Raw genomic sequence first — 22,994 nt, 5'->3', positions numbered from 1 at the left:
CCACACTCTAGTGTGTGTATGTGTCCCTATTGGGGCCTATCTGAACTTCTGTCTTTGAGAGATATTATTTTGTAATATAACTGAATTTTCTATCCATACATATAAATTTTAAATATATTAAAATTATAAGGCATCTTTGAGTAAACTGCGAGTATCATTTAAGTAGGCTATGTCGTGGCCGGGCCGAAATCAAAATATGGTCACCCTACGTTTACATACAATTCTTTCAAAATAAATGCACTATGTGAATACAACACAGTGAATGGACGTTTTTTTTCCCTTCCACAACCACGTGGTTGGGTATAGGCGACAAAAACACGTGGTTGAGTTTAGGAAAAAAGAACAGTGTAGTTTTTTAATCTACAAAACTCGTTTGGGGTATCCGAGGATAACAGCTTGCCGGGAATAATAGCTACACTTGAAGTGCACGGAATCCACATTTTGAAAATGTAATAAAACTCCGCTAATGCATTTCAAAAAACGTCAGAACAGCTCGTCCGTTGTAATCCAAGTGCCCTGAAGCCGCGGCATGCAAAATTTACTTGAAAAGACGTAATTTACTCCACTTTAATAGCATCATTTCTCACCGTGGTCAGTTAGCCTGCCCTGCTGTGTTTACATGGCAACTCGCGCAAGACTCGAGAACTAGCACCACCACGAGCCATCAGCTAGTCTCGTGCAAGTTGCCATTTTTGTTTTTCATTCTAAAGTGGCCATTTCCTTTAAAGGACTGCTTTTTTCATCAGTGTCTGACACTGCAAGGCACTGCCCAAGCACCGGATTTTGGAGTGAGACCGGGTTGAAAAAACAGCCAGGCTTGCATTATGTCACCCACAAGCTTTTATTGGTCTGGTGTAGTGCAGTTTGTTCTGGTAGCTGTAGGTCTACATCTTGAGCAAAAGGAAATGCCACAGCCCTTTTTTCTCAGTTTTCTCTTGTCATATAGCCTAGCACCAATTACAAAAGTATTAACATGATTCTAATGCATAGACAGCCCAGTTTTATGAAAAGACCATCTTTCCAGCAGTGATACTTCTTTAAGAATATGCTGATGCAAACATACATGAAAATGAGGTACTCTTGCTCAGGGAGACTCTGAAACTTTTGCTGGGCACCAGCAACCTTTTAAGTTTAACAACAAAAAGGAAAAGGGCTCTGGAGAACAGCTTCGTGGATTGAGAGAAGACCCAATTCTGATCTTCTTTAAGGAAACCTCTCACAACAAAAAGAAACCCCAAACCACACAAGTAATCACACTATAAGCCCCTCAATACACGCACAACAAAAAGGAGAGAGAGAGCTCAGACTAAGGCCTCAATGGTGTTAATTACTGTGCCTCTGTTGGGGGTGAAATACACTTCCCAGTCTGCATCAGCATTATTAGAAATCCTGAATAATGGGGGATGTTACTTACAGTAAAACCTTCTGCTGTGGAGTGGGCCTAAGCAAAAAAACAAAACACGCAATCTTCAAAAAACATCCAGATCTCAAAGTGAAAAATAGAGCATCAAATGAAAATACCATCCTGAACCCTCGGGCCTTGCTTTTCCCCCCCTCTACCCTCCAACAGCCTGAATATTGAGTGTTAATGCGTGAACATGAGCATGACCTGCAAAAAATGGGCTCGCTGCTCTGACAAGACAGGTTACGCTCGCACATTGATCTTGGAGAGGTCAGGAGCTGGAACAGGGGCTCTTTTTTCTAACAGAGGAAACAGAGGTGTGTTCATATACCACGCTTTCAGTCGGCTATAAATCACAAGCTGCCTCATGCATTATGTAAAGTTCTCAAGTGTTCCCACAAACCTCGTTGCAGCTGCACAGATTGCTGGTGTTATTTTTTTATATCTTATATTCCTCACACAAACCTATTGCATCTGTTTTATTTTCATGGGTTTCTGAATCACTCTGTTTTGGTGGCAATAAAAAAATATTTTGCCCTGACAAGAAGCAACACGCATAATGCATTCCTAAGCAGGAGCCACAGCTGGCATCAGCACAGCAACCTACAGTCAAAATGCACCGTGTTGTGCACATGTACCAAGAACTGCACCTTGTTACAGTCACAGCCCGGCTCAAGGCTGGACAAAGGAAGGGACACCACACGAGTTGCAACTTAAAATAAGTTCGGGCTGTTTTACTTAACTACAGGGAAATTAGTGAGATGATGAAGTAAATGTGAGAGAAATGCTGACTGCCACCAGTTTAAATATATTCTTGCAGACAGGCCAGGTGAGCTGAATCTCCCATAACCCTTTTCCATACACACGTGCTGGCTTGGCTTGTTTCAGTTTGATGCGGTGTGTCAGCCCAGCTCAGCAGGGATTTGCATCTCTGTGGCTGCCTGCCCGCTTGTGCTTGTGAACTATAGACTGTGTATCTGGATAGACCTGTCTCCTCTTCCTTCCACTGTACAAAAATGAAGCCAAAATATCCCGCAAATGGCCGCTGCCATCTTGCGCTGGTGCATTATTTGGAGCCAGAGTCTGCGCAGTTGCGATCTCTGTGGGAGTTCCCATCCATTGGTCGTGAGCACACCAACTGACACACACAGATGTCAATCATGATGTCAAACCCCCTTTTTATAGCATCAAATAACGAATTAAAATCCAAACGCATCAGAGAAATGAACGCTTGAACATACAGCAGAGTGAGCTAACATAGAGGGGGCAGGGTTTATGACCTGTACTGCAGCCAGCCACCAGGGGCCAATTGAGATGTTTTGGCTCAGACTGTAGGGAGCTGTCATGTCGTCCAACTTTATTACAGAGTCTATTGTGAACCAACGGAACGTTTTTCTGTCCGCCCCGCTGATGTTATTGTGGTCAACAACTTTCTTGTAATGTTCTTGTAATCTTTCTTGTGGGGCGACTATGGCTCAGAGGTACAGTGGGTCATCCACTAATTGGAGGATCAGCAGTGCGATCCCCAGTTCCTCAGTCCGCATGTCGAACTATCCTTGGGCAATATATTGAACCCCACATTGCTCCCCATGGCTGTTCCATCGGTGTGTAAGTGTGTGTGGATGGTTTGCTGAGTGGCAGGTGGCACCTTGTAAAGTAGCCTTGGCCACCAGTGTAAGAATGGGTGAATGTGACATGTAGTGTCTGAGTGGTCAGAGGACCAGGAAAAGGCTATACAAGTACAGTCCCTTTAATGATTTGTCTGAGGTTTTTAGAATTTTCTCGGCATTGCAAGAACGCATTTGGATGCCCATCTCCTGCCTGCATGGTGTCCTTGTTCCAAACACCTAGCAGGGCTTGTGTTTCATCCACAGACCAACCACTTATCACTCTTTTCTTTTCACTTCTTTGAAGACGGTGATGAAGGTATCTGCTATGTCTAGCAACAGCAGCGAAGGCTTTTGAAACATGTCAGTGATTCATCACTGAATGTTGACACTGAATAATGACGACGACGCTTATCTGACATCTCCACAACCCGCTTGGAGGTGGTAGGGCATGCTGTGGCCCCCGACTCCAGAGATGGCCCATCACCGGCGCAACTCTGCACAACTCGATAAACTGGTAATGGAAACATAAATTAATAAGGCTGGGTCGAACGAGTGCAGCCAAAAGTGCCGATAGAAAAGGCCTGGAACCAAAGAATAAATAACTTAAACTGAAAATTTGCACTCGACACCGAGCCTCCTTGTCCTTAATCTCTTTAAAACACAACACTGACGCACAATACACAAAGTGTAACTCCCACTGAACCCTGACAAAATCCCACTAATATCCCAACTTGTTTCCTTCAGCTTATCCACCCTCAGACATCCTCATCCTCAGTACCAGAGGAAGCATCTTTAAGACTAAAGGGGAGACAAGATTCAGTCTACATTAGAGTGGGTATGGTGAAAGGCAGAGCAAAAACAGACAATAGTAAGTGTGTGAAGACCCTCTCCCCGACTCCACAACACAAAAAAAGACACTGCATCTGGTCACTGTCCGTGTCAAGGCCTAATCCCAACCTAACAAACATTAACCCAACCTGATACAACACACATAAAGTGCTGAATCCCAGTGTGAATTAACAAAACCAAAAGGTAGAAACACACAAACAAACTGGCGTCATAATCTGCCCCCGCCTCTGCTCCGGAGGGCATGTTTTCCCTTTGTTTGATTCATTATTCATCCATTCTTAGTGTTTCCTGTTTTGTTACTCACCTCTCCTCTCGTTTCAGATCACTTCACTTTCTGCCCTTATGTGTTTTCCCGCCAGTTTTGATCGTCTGCCCCGCCTTGATTAGTTTCACCTGTCCCCCATTAGCCCTGCAGTCACCTTACCTCCTGCTCACCTGTTCTCACTCAGCCAATTTGTCATCCCTGCTTATTCCGGCCCAGTTCATTTATTCTATGTCAGTCTGTCGCTGTTTGGAGTCAGTGTTGGCCTGTCCTCTCCCAGCTGTGCCTGCCTGCTTTTGGGACTCTGAGCCTGTAACACTGCTTTTGTTTTTTTCTTTTAATATATTAAAGTATCTTCATTGTGTTTGTCCGTCTTTCCATCACCTGCATCAACTGGAGTCTCCCCAAATATAGGCTGACTAACATACAACCCAGTCCTAGACTTCAGGCAGCTACTGATAATCCCAAGTATATAGTTATATATTATACCACTTTCACTACCGCTTTAAGAGGTCACAGCTACAACACAGTCATCATTAGAGATTGTTACAAAAATGCACAACGAATTTACCCTCAGTTAGGACCAAAAACAAAAAGACACGAGGACAAGGGACCAGACTATTGCTCTCCCACCATAAGAAAAACACTGCTCATGCATTATGCTCCCTAAATTTGAATTAAACAAGTCGACAGACTCTGAAGTCTGGACCAGAGCCCTAAATGTCATGGAGCTTAACTAATGCAAATTACTACAAAGATTACACTTCATCTTACCAACATGGTTAATTGGATCCTCAGTTCGCTGGCCAAAGGAATGGAGACCACACATGAGCTGTAACTAGAAAGGATGTTTGTTACCTAAAAAAAGACACTGGTGTAATGTCAAGCTAAATGTAACAATACCCAAACAGGGTGGACGCCAAGGCAAAGAGAGACTGGCTGACTGCCACCAGATCATATAGTCTTACAGTCAAACCAGGTGAGCTTAATCTGCCCGATGACCTGACTCCACCCGCCAGTGTCCTGGAGGGAGAGGCCTGCTCAGAGAGGGTTGTCACAGACACTTATAAATGGGCATTTTATGCTTCTTTATTCTTCTACTGCACAGCATTTGGGAGGGAAATGTTGCATATTTTATTCCTTCCACTACATTTGTTGGACAAACAGAGTTACAAGTTCCATATTTAGATTTTACCTAAAAATAAACTAGTAGCCATTAGCTCCATCTTGACCATCTTAAGCAATAAAATACTGCTCATACATTAAATAATCTACAATAATAGTATAACACTCACAGAGGAGCCATTTTTACGCATTAGGTACTTTTACTTAAAGGTTAAGTGTGTAAAATTAAGGGAGATTTAGCGGTGATGACTGCAGATTGCAACCAGCTGAAACTTCTCCTGCTTAGAATTCCTTCAGTGTTTATTGTTCAGGAGATTTTTATCTGGAGCCGAATTATCCGCAGAGGTTTCCTGCACTCCAAAACAAACGGACCAAGTGATTAAAACCATTAAAAGCATTGAATAAAGTAGTTTTATGTTTCAAATCAGTGTTTATCTGATGCTGTTCGGCATATCGGCCAACCACATGCTAATGTATGCTCGCCTAATTTCTGATCCAGATGTTCAGGAGATTCTTTCAGGGTGCCGAATTACGCGCAGAAGTCTCTCCCTCTTCAAAACATATGGACCCAATGATTTTAAACATTAAAAGAAACTGAATAAAGCAGTTTAAGGTTACAAAACAGTGTTTTTCTGATGCTGTTCGGCATGTCGGAGACAGGTGGCTCGCCAACTACATGCTAATGTGTGCTCACTTTTTTCTGAGTTTTTGCTGGGAGCCAAATTGTCTGCAGAGGTCTCTTCCTCTCCAAAATAAATGGACCCAGTGATTTAAACTGCTACAAATAATGAATAAAGCAGTTTTACGCAATGAATCAGGGTTTTTTTGTTTGTCGCAAATCAGCTTCTAACTACGGGGGGCTGACGCAAAAGCATGAATGGCCTTGTCTAGAGCCAGTGTTTGGTTTGTCCATTCTGGGCTACTGTAGAAACATGGCGGTGAACATGGCAATCTTCATAAACAAGGACCTGCTACCCATGATATAAACGGCTCATTCTAAGGTAATAAAAACACAATGATGCTTATTTTAAGGTGATTATACACTAAATAAAATGTACTTATTATGTTATACTATATTTCTCAAGTCAGGAGTGAGGCGAGCATGTGTGATGTCAGCACTGCTTTTCAATATGGTCATAGACTGAGTGATGCGAAGCACAAGTGAGGACCAACCCAGAGGCATCAGGTGCTCTTTTCCACACTTTAAGATCTCTACTTCACAGATGACTTGGCACTGGTCCCCTACACCCACTAATACATGTAGATGGACTGAACCTACCCACAACAGAGGAGATTTTATATCTTGGACGCACTGTTAGATACGATAGAGAAACAGGTGGCAACGTCAAAAGTTGACTCAGCAGAGCTAGAAGTACTTGCAGAATGCTGAGCAATGTGTGGAAGCCCCGCCACCCCTTTGTTATTTCTACCCTGCTATACAGCTCAGAAGGCTGGAAAATGACAGAGTGACCTCTCCAAGCTGTCAACAAAAGAGCCTCAGAAAATCTTCTGGCCTCACACCATCTCCAGAAAACAACTACTCACTCAGTCCAATTAAGAGAGCATAGACATGAGAAGGTGGTGAAGATGGATTGGACAGATCATGCAAAGAGAGCAGGATGATATCACAAGAACCGCCCTCTACTGGGACCCAGAAGTAAGAAGGGAAAGTCCGAGGAAACCTGGCGTCCAGCAGGAGAGAGAAGTAAAAGCCCTGAGGCAGACCTGAGGTACCATCCAAAAGTGCACCGTAAGGCAGAAGTCGGCAACCTTTACTATCAGAAGAGCCAATTTTGTCCAAAAATATAAAATGCCAGGAGCAGCAAAACATATTTGAGCCTTTTCAGGAAGGTAGCACAGCCTTTGAAGTCTAAATATGCCCATCAACATTATTAATGGGTCTAAATAAGCACCCATTAATAGGTTTTAGCACAAGGTGGCCACTCTCCATGCATTATTTATGATTATTTGGTGCATAAACTTTGCAGCAATGGTGGTAAAAGCAATGAAATATGTCCATGCACTATTAAACTCTTAATTCCCCCCGAGACTTTTAATATTTTGGATTCAGAATCCATAGCTAGCCTCACTAGGGAGACAACTGTAGCCACAGCTGTTGAGGTTAGGCAAAGGCACCAGGCCTTAAGGCTAGACACACCAAACCGACATCAAAGAACAAGGGGTGACAGAGGGCAAATGTTGCTTTGCCTCACGTTGCTTGTGTCTCAGCTAAAAAGTTGCACTTGAACACACCACAACATATGTTATGAACCTGCGTGAGAAGAAATGACTCTATACCAGAAGGCTAGAAGACTGATGGATGGAAGGACAGAAAGACAGATTCAAGATGCTAGGTAGCCAGTTTGCACATTAAAGGCGCTGTATGTAAGAATGTGGCCAAAACGGTTACTGCACTCAAATTCAAAATACTGCCGCGAGTCATGTCCGCCCCCCCTCCCTGACAGATTCGAGGTTGCTGGACAGCGGCACGCTGGAGACTGATTTGTTTGCCCACGGGCGGCTGCCATGGCAGGGCTGCGTCGCCGCGTCCTTGATCTTCGGTTTTCCAGCGGACTGTTCGAGCAAGTCCGGCTTCTCTGCTGCTAACGCTGCTACCGGGATACAGCTGACGAGGAGCTGGCCGCTAATGCTATGTACTGGGACACTGCTAATGCTGCTTGCCGTGCTGCTGTAGCTCAGTCGAGACTGTAACTGATGCTGAGACTCTACTGACTGCTTGACTGGTAGACGGCGGTGAGTGGCGCAACAGGCCAAAATACAAATTGAAAACATAAACATGATTTGCAGACTGCAAAAATTTTTGATCCACAACCAGTACCAACCAGGCAATCCCTGATTCCCCGGGCCAGGGTCACTCACTGGGCCCAGTTTTAGAACAACAGGGTATAAAATATGTGGCGAAATATACAAATATACAAGATGGAAGTGTTTTTAAGTAGCAGAGGTAAAAACCAGTACCTAATAGAGAGACAATAGGAGTACAATAAGTGCAAGTCCTTTGCTCTCCTCACTTCCATTTCTCTTCTTTTGTGCAGTTCTTTCACTCACTGGCCGATTTAGCATGCTGAATTGGCAAACAAGGGCTGACTAGTGGCAACAGTGTGGGACACATTGCACGTACTAGGGCAACAGACAGCCACTGACAGCCTGACATTGACCATTAGTCGACCATTGACTTAATGTGTTAGGGCCCTTAGAAATATGACATATTAGCTGATGAAATGTTACTTCTTTTTTTTTTGGTGTAAGGGCGACACATTTTTACAATTGTAAAATGCATCACTTGAGGTCTACAACAATGAGAAATGAAAAATAACCATTTCTGTATATTTTTTTGTCAAAGCCAGAGGGAGCCACTGGAGAGAAGCTAAAGAGCTGCATGTGGCTCCGCAGGCCCCAAACAGACAGGAGAGGAAACCCTTTGTTGCTGCCCTACACTCCAGCAGGCATAAAGGGCAGAAGGCTAAGCTAAAGTAATATGAGATACAAGGTTTTCACACAACAGCAGCTCAAATGACAATAAATACCGGCTGGCTGATTTGATTTTCTCCCCTCCAAATTAGCAGGCTATGAAATATTTAGTGTCACATTTAGCGAGCCCCTGTGCTGTTATTGTTTTGATAGCATCTGAATATGATTTGCTGCTGGTTTGCAGCATTTTTCCAATCAAGCTCATGAAACAATGGTGGAGCTGAGTCAGACCAAGAACGGACAAAAACAAACAGTTTCCTGCTATAGGCCTATTTCTGTCTCGGGTGTACTGTATATATGTGTCAACACTGTCTTGTCATAAAAGGATATATGGGCAGCACAGCCTATAGGAATACAGTTTATACAGCGAGCAGGAACATAATGAACTTCTGAACAAAGCTTTGGTCGTGTTTGCTGGGACTGGGCCACACAGTGTACAGTGAGGAAGTCTGTGACATGTTACGCCACTATTAATGCCATCTGTCCCTCTTCTCTAAGCAGGACTGACACTCTTTCATAATCATCCAGTGAAGCTGATGATCTGCCAGTGATTTTTGGGCAACAACACTGTCCTGGGGCAGGAGGTCTGGAAGTGATATCTCAGATGAGACGTTGGCATCAGTTGAACGAGCATCTGCGTCTGTCCGTGCCAAGCGTGGTCTCCAGGTGCACTCCTTCATCCTTTTCAGCTCTGATTTGTTGTGAGTTCCTGTTTTGAACTAGGCTCTCTCCACGCTCCCTGGACGTACCTCACATTAGTCTGACACGGCGCTCTGCTCGACAGGTGTACGCTATTTGTTCTTTCTGCTCCACTGTGTGCGTATGTGTGTGTGTGTGTGTGTGTGTGTGTGCTACGCTGACACACAGCTGACAGAGGGTTTGTCAGCTTCACTCATTCAGACAGTTCTGCGCTACGACAGCCGCCTGAAGCACATTTCGGCGGGGTCGTCCTCTCCGTGCCACAGCAGCAGCAGCAGCAGCAGAAGAGACCGCAGACTGTGTCTGAATTGTGGCGGTCTGTGTCACCTGCTGGGACGCAACATGGACTCAATATCGTGTTCACACGTGCGCCTTGTAAGGAAAATCCCAACCAAAATGAGCATTACATTCAAGTTTTCCCTCAAGCAGAGCTGTTTGCTAAGAGGTGAGAGACTACCACTTATTTTGAAATTGAACACGCTGCACATTTTGACATTTAAATTCTCCCGAGTCTCAGCATTGAAGACCTTTTTCTTGGTTTGAAGAGGGAGACTTGATTACACTAAAAAGGTTTTTCCTTTTAGTTCCTCTCAGCGCCTATAGGCTTGGAGAATAAATCGCTATTCCTACTGTTAAAGAGCGTTATTTTTTTTTACAACATAAGAAAAATAAATCCAAGGAAAAGTTCTGAATTCACACATTTTTAGTGTGTATTTTCATCATTATTAACTGTTTTCCCCTCAAATAGAGTGCTCTTTGATGCACCGGTCTGTTTGAACTCCCTCTTTAATGGCAGCTGATTGCCAGCCATATGATGAAGGTGCATGCGTCTGCTCTCCCCTTGAAGCCTGTGATTTTTCAAGTAACGACCGGAGCATGAAGAATGAAAAATTGCATCCGCGTAAAATACCTTTAAGGAGAAGAATATAGGAAGAGATGAGGCGCTGCACACTGTCAGTGGCGGGCAGTTCATTCCACCACTGGGGATGTGAAGGTTTGAGATTCAGAGATGGCTTCGAGGGGGGAGAGACTCTGCAAGCAGCTGAGGATCTCGGTGGACAAAGAAAGGGAGAGTGGGATGAAATGATAGATAGATTTATGACAGAGAAACTGTGTGCTTAATGCCACTGTAAGCAAGAAGAAGACTATCAGATAGAATCTTAGAAGCTACAGGGAGCCAGTGAGACGGGCCACACAATAGCGAGACAAAGCGGAGAACAGAAATAGAGATGGAATCAATGCTACCCATTTATACAGGGGTGAAATGAAGCACTGAGAGGATACAGGATCAAAAAGAGATAAAGGCTGCAATCAAAGGCTGTAATTTCTATGGACAAAAGAGGGATTCAGACAATATTATTAGATAAGAAGAGATTAGAAAAAAATTGCCACCATGAAGCTCATCGCAATCACACTGGACATCTTGAGAGAGGAAACTGTCGCATAATAAACTGGCGGAAAGTTCCGTGATGGAGATTTAATGGACGTGACAAAGTAAGATGATGAAAAGCAAGTGAAGGGATACTTTGCTGATTTTCAACCAGCTTTGTGTCATAACAATGTGGGTAGTACATGTAAATGAACAGTGGATCGTCTTGCTCATCTCTCCACCAGATGATGCGTTTCGCCTTGTTCAGCAGATTTTCGCAGGCTCTAGAGCTGTTTCTCAAACTACAGATTGTACTTCTGCATTTATGTATGCCCACCACCATGGATGCAAAGCATATAGACAGTGGATCAAGCGAGAGAACATTACATCACCCACCAGCACCACATATGGTTTAAAGAATGGGCCTACTAGGCACAGGCCCAGGGGTCCAAAGTGTAAGTGGGCCTCACCCGCAAAATGTCACTCAAATACCCCATTTCCACCAAAATAAGTGTACATGTTTTCTTATAAACACAGGAAAACCCACTCAAAATAAGCGATAGACTTTTTTTTTTTAACTTGTGTGTATTGTTCAACATCACGGACGGGCGAGAAAACAGGTTAGCAAACATCAGAAAGCAGCATGGAGGCAGGTGGAAATGTTACAGTGGTTGCCTCTTTTTATATCTTACTTATTCTGTCTCTTTTAAACAGGTGCAGGCTAATTTGGATCAATATTTTAGTGCTGCTTGGGTGGAGATGGATGGTATTTTGTGGTGGCGCATCATTGCAACTTGCTAGTAAATGGGCAAAAATTAACGCGTTCAACCGGGTGTTGCATTTCCATCACTGCCGATTGGAGCCGGAGCAGATAAATATCCATGACTACTGCAGAGTCATTTGACCTGGGTGTGAATGCCGATTGTAACCTTTCCCATTGCTTACAAAAGCCAGATGTGAGTGGGTGTTAGTGGGTTTATTGTGCAGTGGGAGAGGGGCTAAATAAACACATACTGACTAGAAGATTTAAGATGATCACAAAGAGATGCAGAGAGCCACAAAATAACTACCAAAAGCTGTAAAACAACTAAAAAAGACACAAAATTAACTCAAGGAGACACAAAACGACAAAGAAATGCACTATGACTGCAAAGAGATGCAAAACAACACCACAAAAGAGGCTAAGAAACTATAAAGTGTATGTGAGAGGGGGCTTTTGCAAATCTGTGCCCAGGGGCCCATTGTCTGATAATCTGCCCCTGACCAGCAGGAGCATTTACTGGTCTGGTAGCTGTAGGTCTCATAAGCAAAAGCAAATGCCACAGCCCTTTTTTTCTCTGTTTTCTCTGGTCATATAGCACCAATTTCAAGAGTATTTGCATCTTTCCTCCATATAGACAGTCCTGTTTCATGAAAAGACCATCTTTCCAGCAGTGAAATACTTCGTTAAGGACTGGGTGCTGTTCTAGACAAAATGTAAGAGGACTATTTGCATCAAACAGAGTGATATTTGTTGGTAACAGGTGGAGTTGTTGTGCAACTTGAATTTCTGATGCTGTGGCTCACTTTGTTTCTTCTTGCTGGGATCCTTGCCCATCCACACTTGTCAAAAACAAAAAAATACAGAAAAAAACAAATGACTAGTGTATCACTTCAAGTGGATTCAGTGTGAAAGTAATTAAAATGCAAAGTTGCCAAGGTTTCCAGCCGATTTACCAAACAAACTGACTGTGCTAAATGTGGTTACCGGTGGCCTGAGTAACCGAGGAGCCTGTGAGAACCTCCCCCAGTGAGACAAACTGATGAGCAGGTGACAAACACAGAGACTGGCCTCGGATGAGAGCTGCATATACATCCCCTTCCAGCAAACAACCTGCGTGGTGTCACTGCTAAAAGATCTCAGAGGGATTTTACCCGAGGTCTGTGGGATCTGCCTGAGCCAACCAATGGCGAGCGCCGTTCCAGAACATGAAATGCCTCCAGATACTAATTAGCGCTGCAAGTAGTGAGAAAGCACAATGTATTCACAGAAGAGTGCAATCTGTAGCTTAAACAGATGTTTCCGCTACACAAATGAGATAAGAGGTCTATTACTTAAAACACATTTGTTGGGATAATTCCTGAATGCTCTTTGCATGAGACTTTTTTTTTTTTTGGCTTCTAGAGTGTAGAAATGTAAATGTATGATCAACAACAAAATACAGCTGTTGTGGTAATTAACTGGAGCTGTACCTCATTATGAACTAAATTATTATGGCAGCCGGCCAGTCAAGCAGGCAAAATAGCAGCTTCGGCTTACAAATCAGCCCTGGATCCCAGCTTGGGGGGAGAAAAACAAGGTGTAAAGAATGCATGAAGCTGTAGATGAGGGAGGGAGGACGGGAGGGAGGGAGGCTCTGGTTTGAAACTGTTGCAGAGGACTGAACAGGAAACCGTCTCTGTGCTGTGATTAAACTATCGACAGACCGCAGTTCTTCAGAAGAGGTGTGTTAATATTCACTTTTTCACCTTATATGCATACAAGTCATGATGCATATCCAGTGGGATCTGCTACATACTGACAAATTATACAGTCAAGCCCATCAAGTGCCTGTAGGCTTTTGCCTTTTTTTGGGTAAATGAAATCCATTCTACAAATGCACAAAACAAGTAACCATAGCAACAGAATTGCGGAAAGAGCTGTTACTCGTTCAGTGTCAGTCAGTCATTTTCATGTTGGAACTTCCCAGAGCGTATTGGGCATGGGACCTGATGACTGATACGCTCATATTAGCATCCTCTGACAAAAGGACTGACAAGACGGTCGAACAAAAGACACCGGGGGTGGGAAGAGGAGGCAGACTGACACTCTTGGGGGGAAGCTGATTGCCACTAAGACTGCCATTTTGTGGGATACAACATAAGAGACAAAAATAGACAAGTGAAAACAGTCGCAGACAATGAGATTCTTCAAACAATTATGCTAAACAGCACCCAGGATCCCTCTTGTATGTTATCCATCCCTAGGCTGTTGACTGTTGGGGGTGCTTCATTTTCAAAAGCAAGTGTATCAATTACAGTAACACGGTGCAATCTGTTCTTGTACGACCCTTGTCCCAAACAATTTCACCAACATCTCTCAGGCTGATTGACCATTCGGACCTCGAGATGAGGTCTTGACCAACTCTTCAGTGATTGAATGGTCTGCTGCCCCCAGACACTAAGGCCATCGCTGAGTTCATCTGTGCCCAACCAATCAAAGACCAATTACTTTTTCCTCTCTACGGCAACAAAGTCACTTCATGTTTCTCAGTTGAATACATTTGATCTTATTTTTATGGCTGTACCCAATTCATAAGTCGAATCAGATTTTTCGGTTTAAAATGAATATTTGTTATATATTTCTTCTTTTTTCCACATGAAGTTTTAATATTTGAACAGGACTCAACAGGATGCAAATTTGTGAATGTTTGACCTGCCAGACTCTCCCTATAATTGGCTAGTATTCATTGCCTTTGTTGGTTGGATTGGTTAGGTTTAGGCAAGACAAATGGGATTGGTTAGGGTTAGGGTAAGGGTATCAAGGTAAGCCAATCAGAGGCAGAGTAAGGTTGAGTAGGGTGGGCCATTCCTTCGCTATCCTAGGATTCATAAATTCGCTGATATTATATTCAGGTAATATAGTAAACGAGCTGTACAACATTTTTTTCCAACACTAGATATCAAACAAAAGCTAGAGACTGTACTGTATTGAACTGCTGTGAACTGTAAATTCACCACATCTAAGCAGAAGAGAGAAGATAATATTTTTCTGAGCCATTTGGTGCAGAGTCTCTCCCCCTCTGTGCTGTCGCATCTTGTCTGCAGCTGACTGTGCCAAACAGTGTCGTGAAAGTTAAGAGCCTTTATTCTGCAGCAAAATGTGGGGACTAAAACGTCCCCAAAAGTAAACCGCACAGCACACTGACTAAATACATACATACAAAACTGACTGTTCAACTTGAAGCAATCTCAATCGACTATGGGGTGTGTGGTTACTGTTTGGTTGTATTTACGTGCAAAAGCCAAATGGTTATGATTAGGAAAAGATCATGTTTTTGAAAATATCCACTTTTGGTGGCACAGCTGGAAGTGCTTCCAATGTCTCGCTAAAAAAACATTTGCTTTAGTGGCACAATTGCCCTGGAAATGCCATTGATTTCTTGTTAAAATAACCGCTTTTGGTGGGTCAATTTCCCTGGAGATGCCGCTAATTCCTTGCTAAAAAAACCAACCGCTTTTGGGGGCACTACCACTGCTGGGAATGCCATTGATGTTTCACTAAAAAACACCTGCTTTTGGTGGCCCAGTCGCCCTGGAAATGCCACCAATGTTTTGCTTAAATAACACCTGCGGGTGCCTGATTGCCCGAAAAGATGCCACAAGTCTTGCCCAAAACGCTTGCTTTTGGAGGCACAATCACCCAGGAAGATGCAGCCAGCGCCTCCCTAAAAAACAACTGCTTTTGGTGGCCCAATTGACCTGGAAATGGCACCAATGTCTTACTAAAAAACATGTGCTTTTGAGGGCCCGATCACCCTAAAAACATTGTAAATATCTCGCTAAAAAACACTTGCATTTGGTGGCACAATTGCCCAGGAAGTGCCACCAATGTGTCGCTAAAAAGTTGTCTCACTTAGGTGTCACGCTGTCTACCATCCTCTCCACCTCCTACTAGGAAACTCAGCTCATATATGTGTAATTTGAACTTTGTTCAGATATTGAAAAAGGTTGACATGATACGAATGAAATGCAACTTATCTGCGGTTTGCTGCAAGGTCCAACATTCACATCTGGCAGCTGAGCTGGAATTCATCTCAGCAGCAGAGTATTCAGTCTCACATTTTTGCTCAAATCTGGTGGTGATCAATATTTGTTTAGTAACTTGAACCTTTGTCAATATGAGCAGGATTTAGGGGGCAACTCCTAGTTATTGTCTGTCTTTTTTCCCATATCTTAGGCTTTGGTGAAATTATATTTTCAGACACTGTACTGAGAGCAGACATGTGTGGTGCTGCCTTCCATAGGCTGGACTCAGAGAAAGCTAGCCTTGAGCTAAAAACAAAGAATACCTAGCTGTTCATAAAGCCTGATAAATCCAGATGAGGCATGCAGCTTGAAGCGCCCTTTATTCGGACATAACGAAGGACGCAGGATGAATATGTAAAAAATAATTAAAATAATAGCAGCACAATGAAAATCCCTCTGGCCTCCTGGTGATATGAAAACACATGAAATGAGGCCTATTGCAATTCATAAGGGCTACAGGTCAGACACTAACCTGTGCACAACCCACTCATAAATACCTCTACACCCATACACAAACACACACTGTGCACGCTGCATTTCACCACTACTCATGACACACAGCCTGCAGCCCTCCGTCCTGACCAGCGTGTAGTACAAACACCCACAGACCGTACACATCACCTCATGGATGTGCTAAGGCACATACACACACATGAACACACACACACGCACACAGTTGGAGCCAGCTTGGTGTGCTCTAAGAACTGAGCATGTTGGAATCGAATTACGACTCTCTCTCTGCCCTCTCATGGTTTGCCGCCCACAGAAGGAGAAGGCCAGGCAGAGTCAGTCCCAATGCACTAAAGATTGGACTGCCTCAGAGCGTGTCCTGAGGACTAAAATACAAATCAGCCCTTCCTCCAGTCAGCTGGAGTTGGCCCTTCTCCCAGGGGCCTGCCGGGAAGGCCGTCTGTGGCATTAAAATAAAAAAAATGAAAGAAAGAAAACAAATAATAACAGGAGTAAAAAAATAAATAAAAAAAGGAGGACCCCAGCAGTCCTCTTGAGACCCAGCTCATTCACAGGGATGTGCTATTAATCTAATAATCACCTTGTTTAATGTGTTGCTCTTGTGAAAGGAGCACATTTTAATACCATAATAAGGGAGTCAGAAACAGTCCAACATGTAAACTAACTCTTTCACTTGGAGGAACATCTGGGGATTCCAGGTCACACAGAGGACAGGGTGGAAAAGGGAGCGACCGGGAAAACCTGCATTTATGGCCAATCTCTCCTAGAAGCAGGGATACCCCCTTTTATGAACATGTGAAACGCCACATAAATGAGTCAGCCACTCTGTCCACACTCATCAGGCTGTAAATGTGTCTTGCTCGATGAAAAAAGGCAGCTGTTTAGCAATAAAACACCCAGGTGCTGCATTCTTTAGAGGATAAACCGAGCGATAGTTGTGTGAGGACAAAGCAATCATATCAAAATTGTATCTGCCATGGCTCTCTTAATGAAATGCCTTTAATCTAATCTGCTTGATTAACATGCATGGTGTAATTTGATTTAAGTGCTGGCAGAGTTGTTGGCTGGTGGAGTTTAAGTATCATATAATTCTGCTGTGTTTGATGTCCTCTTCCTAATGCAGTGATTTTTTTTCTTCACTGTCACATCTGATCAGAGAGCAGCTCTGGTGTGCCAATTAGATTCTGTCTGAAACCATCTGTGTGACAGTCCATGTCACACTTCATAACTTTGTCACATCTTATTTAAACCATAGGGCGTCTTTACATTGGAGCCCACACCTCACCCACCACACCTGGGGGGGGGGGGGGGGTCAGGATCATATCCTTTGAGATAGAGCCTCAGTGCCTTGCTAAAGGGCACTCCAGCAGGGATCATCCGCGCAAACTGGGGGGGTTCACTTTTGCTCCACCGCCCACTGGGCCCCAAACCTCCCTCTGCAAACAAGCGGATAAAAGGCCTGGATTGGAGGCTGATATCTGAGTGCTGCACGCTCGAGCGCACCCACTAGACCTTTGGTGCCATTAAACCGACTGTACCTGGTGTCACCTATCAGCTACATGTAACATGTGGACGCTCTTAAAAATGTTACTGGTATTTGCAGATGCTGCTCCTGCGTTTTCGAGTGGGCGGACTGGTTTGCGCTTCTTACCCATCTGACAGTCTATCCAAAGACGCATAACGCATCAGCACCGAAAACCCACGCGTCCCGCCTCCCGGTAGAAAGCGCTTCATATCAGTTAACCCTTCAGGCACACTGCGTTATTACGCACTCATTAAAATGCACCCCCTTCCCCTCCTCCCCTCTGGTTTACGCATATGCCTTGTGGGCTGTCATGGGCTATTATTGGGATGTTTGGAATGCACACCCCTCTCTCGCCTACCGTTTATGCCCGACACAATTTCCGATGGATGTGTTTGTGGTCCCGTGGAAGGAGGATGGCCAGGACATCCGTGACTTTTTCAGTCCTGGTCGGTCGCTCGTATCCACGGCGTCTGAGCGCTCCATGTGCCGGTGGTGATGCCGGTCGGTGTCGGAGTAGCCCCGGTGTTTGATTTTGATCGGGGTCCGGGGTTGTCTCCAAAGATGCTGCGGAGGCTTCAGAGTCGCCTGTCCTTCCCGGGGAACCGGGAGCGACAGGGAAAGGCTCTTCTTCGAGCATGGTGGTGGTTCCATCATAGTGTAAAAAAAAAAAAAATCCCCTTTAAACTTATTGATTAAATGATATGGCTGTATTCGTTTATTTCAAGCACAAAACGTTTCATGTCCCTCTCTGCCACTTGATCTCTGCGCGAACAAATCAAAGTGACCAAGTCCAGCACAGCCCCGATCTGAAGCTTGTTTTCTGTCACAAGAACTGTCACAGTGGTGATCTGACAAGTCATCCAAAAATCATTAATCTCATTGTTTGCAGTGGTGATCAGTTTTAATTTAGTAGAATCTCCGCTCTGCCGTGATCCTCACCAGTCCTGCGTTTTGGTGATGAGACACCGGTCCTGCTGCTTCCCCTGAAGTTTGACGCCTCGTCGCCCATGGCGCACAACCGGATGACTGTATTTATTTTAGAGAATTTATTGCTTTTTATCAGCCACTTATTGCAGTGACACACAGATCGCCGGCGCTGGCTTCTATGTGTGTGTGTGTGGTGGTGATATTATTGCTGCCCGTATGTCTCTCAGCTGAGCTGAAATTTCCAAGCAATTTCCATAAAAGTACTCAATCTATCGCGGCTCATGTAGAGAGCTACGGCATCTCGGTGCGCGCGTACACCGCAGAAGTCGTCTCCAGTAATTCCTCCATGGAGATGTTGGATCCAGTGATTTCAGCGAGATGTTACACTGGACTCATCCCTCCTCAGTGCATCAAGATGGTGTGAAGAATGGTTGGACATGTCCAAAAACCACATGCGATCCTTTGTTCCTTGCTGTCCAGACTCTCTTCTTCAGCTTTTGTTTTGGCAGAATGCATCATAAAAGGACACAAATTGATAATTGCGGAGGTTCAGTCATCCTGTGGGCCATTATCTTCCCATTCTCATATTTGCTGGAGTTCGACGACAAACATTGGCTTCACCACAACACGCTCCTCTCTCTCCCTCCCTCCCTCTCTCCCTCTGTGTGTGTGTGTGTGTGTGTGTGTGTGTGTGTGTCCAGTCTATCTATGTGGTGGTTGGGTGGTGGTTGTTCTCCTCAGTGATTTGTCAGCACTGGAGGGTTTTGAACCTTTTATGTGCTCATCCATTATGTTTTGCCCCATGCGTGCATTCACTGCGAATTTCCTTGACAGAAAACAAACGCAGCAAATTGCTCAAATGATGGCAGCTGGCAAAGGAGCCTTACAAGATCACCCATGACATCTTAAAATGCCACTGTTTATCATTTTACCTATTTGTAGCTGAGAACTGTCACTGTGACTTGCCCTCTCCATGCCTGAGGAGTACAGGTTCATTTGTCCACCCCCCTGGAGTGACAGCACTGACACCTTCCAGTCCTTCCCCTGGTGTTCCTACTGCACCCAATATTTTTAGATGAGGGACAAAAGTAAACACTGCCCTGTTGCTTTGGGAGCTTGTGCTGGGCTCTCACATTGTTAGGTAAAAGGTCTTATTCCCATCAGGGCCACCACAGCTAATGGTATTGTAAAACACTTTAGATAAAAGCATCTGACTAGTGACATTTGTGACAATGAGCTGACCTCTGTCAGCGTGGGATCAATTTTTACTGCAGTGTTTTGGTCTGCAGTGCTTTTTAATAGATGCTAAATCGGACTTCACTCTTGATCAGACGGCGCTGGCTATTTCAGTTGTGTAGGTGCCAGTTGGTTTGAGTGGGAGTAGATGGAGCGAGCTATTTGCAAATTTTAAAGCATCACACTAGTTATCTCCAGTGATTTATTTACTGTGCATTGTGTGCATTCAATTACTGCCTAACAGCTCCTAAGGGGCCGTAATTGTTTTTGTTTTTTCAGTTGATTTCTACACAACATAGCTAGAAATGGAAATGTGGTAAATGCAGGGCCGACCCTAGACCTCTCGGGGGCCCTAAGCAGGATTTTGTTTGCCCCCCTTCTGCACTTCTGCATAGTAATTATTACTTTAACCAGACATAATGTAAAAATAAGCATGTAAAGACTAAAATGGGACCATTAACATATTACAGATTAATCTTTAAATAGACTGGAGTAAATACTGTATTTGTCTATTACTCCCCTAACCCCATGAACGGTACTTCCTAGGTCCTTTTGCTTGATATGGTTAAAGACTGATGCATGTTTTAGTGTTATGTTTTCACTGGAAAGAGCTGAATCTCACCTGTCCTCATGAGTAAGATGTCTGAATGTAGACAGGATATGATGCAAATTGAGCATAGCCTGAATTCAGGCAGGACACAATGTCAAGCTCAGCTCACATCCCAGCTACGTCAGCTGATCTCAAACAGCCAGTCAACTGATGGAGCAGCTGAATGATGAAGGGAATCAGCTGATAGATCACATGATTCCTTTCTATGCAACCAATTGGCGAATCTCATTCAGGGCGCCCTATTTAAACTGCTCTGGCCTGCCCACTGTTGCTGCTTCCTCTGCAAGCCACTTTGCAACCCGCCTCCATCCCAGCTCCTCCTTTTCATGCTGTGTCTGACATATCAATGTCATTTCTGATTGTCATTGATGCTGCTCTGTTCTGTTCTGTTCCTGGGGGGTCTTTGCTGCTGCTCTCCGCATGGAGGGGCAGGAAGGTTTGCTCTCTCTGTCTAAGGCTTTCCTCGTATGCACGTGGAAGGGCAGAGAGGTGTGCTCTCTCTGCCTTAACGCTTTCCACGCAGGCGCATGGAAGGGCACAGAGGTGTGCTCCCTCGCCTTAAGGCTTTCAGTGCAGGTGCATGGAAGGGCGTAGAGGTGTGCTGTCTCTGTCTTAGACTTTCCACGTAGGTGCATGGAAGAGATTTTCTGCAAAGTCCCGAGGAAACTCAGAGAGGCCACAGAACAGAGCCATACTGCCAAATAATACTATAATATACTATAATACTGCAAATGGAAATAAAGTTTTCTTTGACTAAAGTGTTCCTGACTGAAATAATCTTGTGCAAATCCTGGTGCATTGATCACATGAGAAAGAAAACATTTTACCTATTTGTAGTGACATAAATACCAAATTGGTTGAAAAATCCACCATGTAGACATGTAAGAACATTATTGTTACTGTTGCAATGTGAAAATAAATATAACACTTTTCAAAACCTGCCTCCATATCATGGGCTGCAGTGCTGGCAAACTGTTGAAGAAGAACTGTGGGTAGGGTACACTTGCCAAATAGAGCCACACAGAGACGGACAACCATTCACACTCACATTCAGACCTACAAGAAATTTAAAGTCACCAATTAACTTAACCTGCATGTCTTTGGATGCTCACACAGGGAGAACATGCAGACTTCTCACAGAAAGGCCCAAACTGGCTGGCCAGTCAGTTCAGAACTCTCTCACTGCGAGGCAACAGTGCTAACCACAGCACTACCATGTTGCCCCTTGATTGTGGTCCTGTTCATGAAGTTTGTTAATCTTGTCATATGTAATACAACTGCAAAATTAGTTTTTACCACAAAATCCTGGAAGTGGTTGTTTCGTGGGGCTTCACTTCATTGTCTCTGAGCTTACTGTTTTGTATGTCGTCAGTTTTTGTTTCAGAAGTTCAATTAATATTTTGTTATTTTGTTCATTAAAGCAAATCTTTACAAGGGGGTCCGAAGCAACTGCTTATATTGCTTAATAATGGGGATGGCCGGCTCTAAGTAAATGGGCAGGAAACACAGACCAGTACGACATAATGAATTCCACATTTCATTCGTTACAAATACAGCATATGTTTTCTTTCTGTTTGTGGATGTTAGATTGACAGTATTTAGCCAGCACTGAACTGTAATCAAAGACTCAGAGGTATTAAATCAAGCCTGTTCTTAATTATAGATGTCAAACACCTCAGTCAAACTGTAATCAAGGTGCAGCTGCGGTCTGGACTCCTTCAGTGGCATTCAGGTGCATCTTTGGTGCCTGCAGATGTGTCAACCTTTTATCCTCACTGTACTGGAGGGGTGTGTGTGTGTGTGTGTGTGTGTGAACACGACTAGCCGGCGGTGAGTACGAGCTTGCCCACATCTGAGACCAAGTGTCATTCCTGAATCATTGTGCCATTTTTAGATGGACAGTAATAGCTGTTCAAGTGGAGATGCTCAGGTTTCCCTCTGTCTTATACACAGAGATGGGCAGTATTTCAGTTAATGGTACTAAGAATATGTATTTAATTGCTTTTGAGTATTTGGTTATTTGTATCCTGCTGGATAGAACAAAGGGTGTCATTTGTAACATGATACTTTAAGAGCTTGCATTTGAAATACTTAAAATACATTATTGAATGTGCCATTTTAATCTTAATAAGACACATTAATCAAGTGATCAAACTTAATTTGCTTAGCACCTTGTAATGACATGCCGATGCCGATGAAAAGACAGAACAAGTGTAGACCATAAAAACAAGACAAAAATAATGTAACAGTTTAAAAGCATAGTGGTGCAGTGGCATGTTCTCCCCGTGTCTGTGTGGGTTCCCCCCACAGTCCAAAGACATGCACGTCAGGGTAACTGGTGACTCTAAACTGCCCGTAGGTGTGAATGTGAGTGTGAATGGTTGTCTGTCTCTATGTGTCAGCCCTGTGATAGTCTGGCGACCTGTCCAGGGTGTACCCTGCCTCTCAAATCTATGACATGACAAATTAGCAGCTTTTCAATGTAACATCAGACAAATATTGAGGCTGCTAAATGTCTTAAATGTGCTAATATTAGTTTATATAAAGGGTATTTTTGTATTTTCAAATGACAGATTACTTGTATTTTAAT

At 43.9% G+C, this 22,994-nt stretch overlaps 1 protein-coding gene across 1 annotated transcript in view; it reads right to left on the bottom strand.

The window, feature by feature from the left end:
• pde4a (phosphodiesterase 4A, cAMP-specific) overlaps nt 1-19,174 on the bottom strand; it is a 73,760-nt gene extending 54,586 nt beyond the window's left edge. Inside the window, exon 1 of the mRNA XM_050068668.1 lies at nt 17,990-19,174. Coding sequence (XP_049924625.1) covers nt 17,990-18,285 — 296 coding nt within the window. The 5' untranslated portion in view covers nt 18,286-19,174. The remainder of the gene's footprint in view (nt 1-17,989) is intronic.
• Nucleotides 19,175-22,994: the final 3,820 nt, after the last annotated feature.

This window comes from Epinephelus moara, chromosome 18 (assembly GCF_006386435.1).
Source record: "Epinephelus moara isolate mb chromosome 18, YSFRI_EMoa_1.0, whole genome shotgun sequence".
Lineage (NCBI taxonomy): Eukaryota > Metazoa > Chordata > Actinopteri > Perciformes > Serranidae > Epinephelus > Epinephelus moara.
The sequence above is the reverse complement of the archived record's forward strand: the minus strand, read 5'-3'. Positions and strand labels throughout refer to the sequence as shown.